General features: G+C 39.3%; 1 protein-coding gene across 2 annotated transcripts in view; it reads left to right on the top strand.

Moving 5' to 3' along the window:
• Positions 1 to 3512: 3512 nt before the first annotated feature.
• Positions 3513 to 6000, top strand: part of LOC134213593 (transcription factor hamlet) — a 329303-nt gene continuing 326815 nt past the window's right edge. The window contains exon 1 of one of the 2 annotated variants that reach the window (XM_062692795.1): positions 3513 to 4215. In XM_062692795.1, the coding sequence (XP_062548779.1) occupies positions 4179 to 4215 (37 nt within the window). In that variant the 5' untranslated portion in view covers positions 3513 to 4178. The remainder of the gene's footprint in view (positions 4216 to 6000) is intronic. The other variant, XM_062692797.1, reaches the window with a different exon arrangement.

The following is a 6000-nucleotide window of genomic DNA, read 5'->3' as shown; positions in this document are numbered from 1 at the left end:
CTCTCTTGCGACATTCGCCCTTTTACCAGATAGAGCTTGACTTTATGTATCAAATATTGCAATCGATGTAACTGAAGACGAGTCTATAAGATCACAGGAAGTTTTGGACATTAGACGGTTGGTTTGTGCTGGAACTGATTTTATCAACATCGACTAATTATGTATCGTACAAAATTGTGCAAGATTCCGAAATATTGCTTTGCGGTTGACAAGCTGGCCGAATGGAGTGAGATGTCGTGTATTTAGAAAATATTCTACCTTGGCTTGGGGACCATAATTGATTCTTGAACATTTCACCATCTGTCAAGTTTTCATATTCTTGTCGTATGAATTGATTAACAAGTGATAATCTGTTTGGCATCAGTGCAAAAAAAAGTATGATTGTATTGGTAGAATATTTGTTAAATATGAATTTCAGACCAGAGTAATCCACATACGTAACTGAAATTAATCAACATATAGTGAGTCTGCAAGTTGTACAAGTTGTACCGGAATTTGTCAAGGATCATCTGCAGGCTAAACATCTGATCCTTCGTTGATCGGTCCTTAGCATACCTGGCTGGCATTCGCCGATGAAGGCTTAAGCGATCTCAGTCTCTTAAACAGAATTCGCGACAGAATTTGCCCTTATAGATCGGGCATATGAGGCCTTCCAACCAGCTGGTAGTTCTTCATCCTCCCATATTTAGTTGGTAGCAAGGGCTAATTATGATGAATCTTTAATAACCACAACGTTATTATCCCAGCTAAAAAACTGGATTAAACCAAGGCTCGGTTTGGTATATCTTACTCTGTAACACACTATGTTGAAGTGATCTACCCTTCGTAACGGGAAAAAAGTAAAGTTTAACGGGTTGCAACTAAAAAATTTGAATGACTTCAATACTATTCTTTCAGAATAATAATGCTACTGCGGCGTGCATTGTCAATTTTTCAAGCGAACAAAGATCATAAGAAAAGTACACGGTCGAACATTTTAAGCGTGAAAATGTTTCGAAAACTGTCATGCATTGTTTGGTCAACTCAGCTCCATTGTATACAAAAGTGATTGTAAGGCAAAGACACGAAGCAACTTATAAGCAGGATCAGAAGCATCATTCCGAAAATCGATTTGGTAGAACCGTACAGTGATCATGTTATACCACCAAGACTAAGTTGCGCGTGCGCGTGCGAACCACGGACATAGGAATGGGCGTTTTTCGGGAAAATATCGATACTGGCGAATCGATGTTTTTATTTTCGAAATATCGATGCCGAAAAATATCGGCGTTGAAACATCGATATTCCGATATATCGATACGCCCAAAAAAAAGCACGAGCAAAAAAAAATGGAAACTTTGATTTCAGATCATCGAACCACACATCGAAGATTCGCTGTTTTTAACAGATTGTGCCTAATGTGCTATATTTTCACCCTGCAAAAAATCAAAATCCGATATCAGCAACAAAAAATCGATTCGGTCAAATATCGAACATAAAAAAATCGATACAAAATATCGATTAATCGGAGCGAAAATATCGATTCCCGATATATCGTATCGGTATCGCCCATTCCTACACGGACAACCAGAGCATAAAATATTGATCTTCATGAAGCAATTTCAGTCCGAATTTTGACAAACATCGCATGATTATTCAAAACATAGAATGTCATAGTCAGACGACTACTCCACCAACTCATTCATTTGGCTGTCACTGAATGTGCTTACAATGTGCAGGAAAAAAACATAATTAGCATTGTTTATATTGATGTTTACCGTTGAATTGCCTCGTGGATGAAAATCGGATTCAGTTCTATGTGATAAACTACTTTACTCGTTTAAAACTTGTTCCGATTTCAGATAATTTATCAATTTGTAGAACGTACATAAATATTCAATGACTAATATTCAATCGAATATTGACAGTCCAGAGCCGACTATGAATGTGTCTGGAAGTGAGCTGAAGTGAGGTGAGTGAAGAGAGGTGGACGTCACCAAAAATTTTCGATTATTTTACACTCTGCGAACAACATGCAAATATTCATTAGTCTAAGTTTGAATATTAAGGACAACTCTTTGTAGGAACAACTATAACATATCAGATTGAACTGTACTTCTTTATATTTTTTATCCCGAGCCATTCTTTTCATTCCAATTTTTTAGTTATATGACATGTAAAATAGTAACTAATGTAAAAGTTAACTTAATGTGAATAAAACCGCGATGTTAAATTTTTTATATTTAGGTATTTGAATTAAAATAAATCTGATCTAGTTTTACACGATCGTGTCATTTAAAAAATGAATGTGTTTAAGATTACTTACATGTTAATTTTCATGCAATATTAAACGAAAATTAACTAAATACTTTAATAGGTTTCATGAAGCTGCGATGCGGAAATCGGGATAGTGTCACCAAAGAAGAAAAGGAAGAAAAGACAAAGAAGATTTTTTTTTTCTTTTATTTAAGTGATTTTAGAACAAAGAAGAAGCTTGTCATAAGTTGTTTCTATCCCATGCATTCTTGCACTTATAAGTAGCTTTACATAACTCACTTGTCTAGTCGCAAATCCAGTCACTTAGGGGCAAGCCAGAGTAAACGCGACGTGCGATGCGACGCGACGCGACAGTGCAATTTGACAGCCTGTTGATAATGATTGTTATTCTTTTACGTGAGTCGCGTCGCGTCGCATCGCTCGTCGCGTTTACTCTGGCTTGCCCCTTAGGTTGATACATATATGTACATATTTGTGAAGTTACTATCAAGCGGCAGTAATTAAATGGGATAGTACCAATCCGTTTCACGTAGAGGCCTTTCACCAGAAAGATACTTCAAAAAACTATGGGACAAAATTCGATTTTTCGAGTTCAAAATGATGTGGCTAAAGTCTTAGCACAACTGTGTTTGCAATGTTAAATTTATTCGCTTCTTCCAGGTCGTAAAAACGCAGTGCTACCATATACATTACGCGTGACGATTTTCGCCAATTGTAACAACTCCCCGCTTAACAGTGATATGGAAAAACTTGATTTTCTCTTTCTCCACGTGTGTTGATTTTTCCAACCTCATCCAATTTCCTTCCGGGGGTTATGTGTGGGTAGTTTTGCTTTCAAGCTTGTCCCATGATGTCCTGCGTGTGTGGGAAACCAAAAGACCCCGAGAGCGAGAGTGTGGGAGAACGAGAGAATACACTGCACGGGCGCGCGCGAATCCGCGGCCGCGGTGCGGTGTTCAGGTGAACTTGTGTTTTTATATAAATTACAGTAATTATTCTATTCTCAATGAGCGTATTCGCGCGGAGAGAATCCCGCGAATGGGGGGATGGGGTTGAGATGAACAGAAAAAAAACTAGGTGAAAAATATTTGTTTTCAGGAATGGTTTTTCCGCTCGGTGACCACACTACCCGGCTCGTATGGAGACACGGATCCACGTTACCACTCGGATGGGTTGCTGCCGGAGGGCCCTCATAGTTTTACGCGGATAGTCGCGGCTCAGTTTGTTCCGCGGCTTAACACGACCAACACAAAGTGCCCTCCATCACGGCTGGTGTTTGATTTGCTTGCGAACATCCACCGGTCCGGTAGAGTGTGTGCGCTGGTCAGGCTGCCACCTCGTCGCCGCTTTGGTTTATGTCTGGCTCGGCACGTGAATGGAAAAAAAAGCTATCGCCTTCGTCGTGAGCTGATAGTGTTTTGGTCAATCCGAGGAAAATTAGTCCCATGGCTGGGCACGACCGCTCGATGGTTGCGTTGTATGTAAATAGGAAAACTATCGTCCTGTACGGTCTGTGTCGGTGGATGTAGCAGGTTGTATCAGTTAGTCGTCCCTTATCAGTGCGGTTGTTCGCTCGTGGCTGTTTGACAGTGGGGAAATTTTTCGCAAACCGGGATCGGGATTAGACGGGATCAATCAAGAGCGAGGTTCGCTGATCCGAGTCCGGACGCGATTTTGTTCGCATACAAGTGGATTATGGGAATGTGAGACGTGGCGGATTCTGAGTTGGGAAATCGGTATTGATGTGCGGTAGACCGTGGTAAATACATGGAGTATATAGAAGTTTGGTGTTGAACAAGCTTGTTGGAATAGTGAGTTGTGAGCAGAAGCAGGTGTGAACGTTTGAAAACATTTGTTTTTGTATGTTGTTAGTTCGTTAATCAACTGTTAAATTACTCGTTAAACTGTTGCCGTTAAGGAGGATGCGGTCAAAATCCCTCGCAAGACGGTTCGCTCAAGGTATGTTGATCACTTTTTGAAATTGGTTCAATGTTGTCTTTTCGTTCTTATTGAATTTACTGATACAAAACATAGGTAACATTGTAATTTTGGCAATGTCGCAGTGGGGGATGTAATGTCAATGAGATGAGACGAGAAGAGAGTCAATGTCTTCTCTTGTCTTGTCTTGTCTTAGCGCACAGCCAGTATTGAAAAGCATCCTGGAAATGTCGGTTGTATTCCCGAGCATTTTCTTGTCTGCATCAAGAGAAGAAGAAGAGAAGAGAATGCATTCACAAACTCCTAAATGAAAATTACCAACAAATTATTTGCAAAGCAAACCTCATGCTTTAACAATCATTGTCTGTTTTTACTTTTTTATGGCAATTTATGGCAAAAGCATTTCTCTGAAGTGGGGTTTGAGCAAATTTCGTTTCTTTTACCTTTGAAAAGAAATAATTTCACCCATACAACGTTCCAGTAAAATGCTAATATCTTTGCCTAATAAACTCTAATCTTCTCGCGGTTTTCAGCATAATATTCTGTATTTAATTCTACAAGAACTGATTGAGTATCATAGCTTTTCATATTAAATTATGCCGTCCAATTGCAAATCACGGTTTTCGATATTTCTGCATACATTTTTCCATATAAACTTCCAACTTCCGTCCAAACGTTGATCGATTTGGCTGAAATTTTGTCCAGAGCATCAGAGCATCAAATAGAACCGAATTAGAGGGCGGCCCATCAAAACATTTGATAAAGTGTTTTTCGAGCCACCCTAAAGAGTATGAATCCTGCAATCCGAATATGTATGTAGTATGCAAACCGAATATGCCTTTGCACTTGCCTTCATGCGGAATTTGTTGGAATTTTTGGGTAAGGTTCGAGGGGCAGAGGTTCGTCTTGGTTAGCGAGCTGCTAAAGTGACAGATAGGAGAAAGCAACTGATAGAATTTTTTATTGGGGAAATGAGCTTTTTTCGTTCATTTCCAATTCTAGCAGTGAAGTTGAAGGTATAGCATAGAAAAGGAAACGGTATGGAAGTCCATTTCCAGTTCTAGCGATTGCTAGAACACGAGAAATATAGAGAAAGATACAAAGTAGAAGAATGTAACGGACCTGGCATTGAACCCACGACCTCCTGCGTATGAGGCAGAAGCAGTAGCCATATGACTACCAAGCCTGTATTGGTCGTGAAACAAACTTATAAAAGTGATGAAGTGTAAATCGGTTTAATAACTAAACTGCACAGCAGTTCAAAATCGGTTTAGAGTCTGGTTAGATTTGGATTGCAATACTTATTCTATTTTTAATTTTTACAATAGTGGAAGAATTGATTGAGCCAGTTTAGTTAATTTATGATTATTTCAACATTGTAAGTGCCTGTATATGGCCAAAAGGAACATTAAAAATGGGATAAAATTCATTCTAAAAACATTTTTCTGTAACATTAAATCGTATCTGATCTCATAAGAAGGCCTTTGAGGCGATCTGTGGGGATCGCGGTTGCATCTAAAACCCTATCAGAGCAAAACAAAGTTAGCATTAGTTTTAAAAGTTTTCAATGCAGTCCCATGTATATCTGTCTGGATTACAATGCGTTGAGCAAAATCACGCCCCACTTTAACGTAATATAGCTTGGCATGAAACACAAAGCCAAGCCACCCCCCATATGTAGTTACGGAGTAGAAGAATAATTATCAAGCGATGGCCTCAGAAAGTCTATTGGCGGGACGTAGCGGACATTCGTCGGAATTATCCTGAATGACGCACAGGTTGTTGCGGCTGTGGAAACGAACATTA

This window comes from Armigeres subalbatus, chromosome 2, assembly GCF_024139115.2.
Source record: "Armigeres subalbatus isolate Guangzhou_Male chromosome 2, GZ_Asu_2, whole genome shotgun sequence".
Classification (NCBI taxonomy): domain Eukaryota; kingdom Metazoa; phylum Arthropoda; class Insecta; order Diptera; family Culicidae; genus Armigeres; species Armigeres subalbatus.
This window is presented reverse-complemented; position numbering and strand designations above follow the sequence as displayed.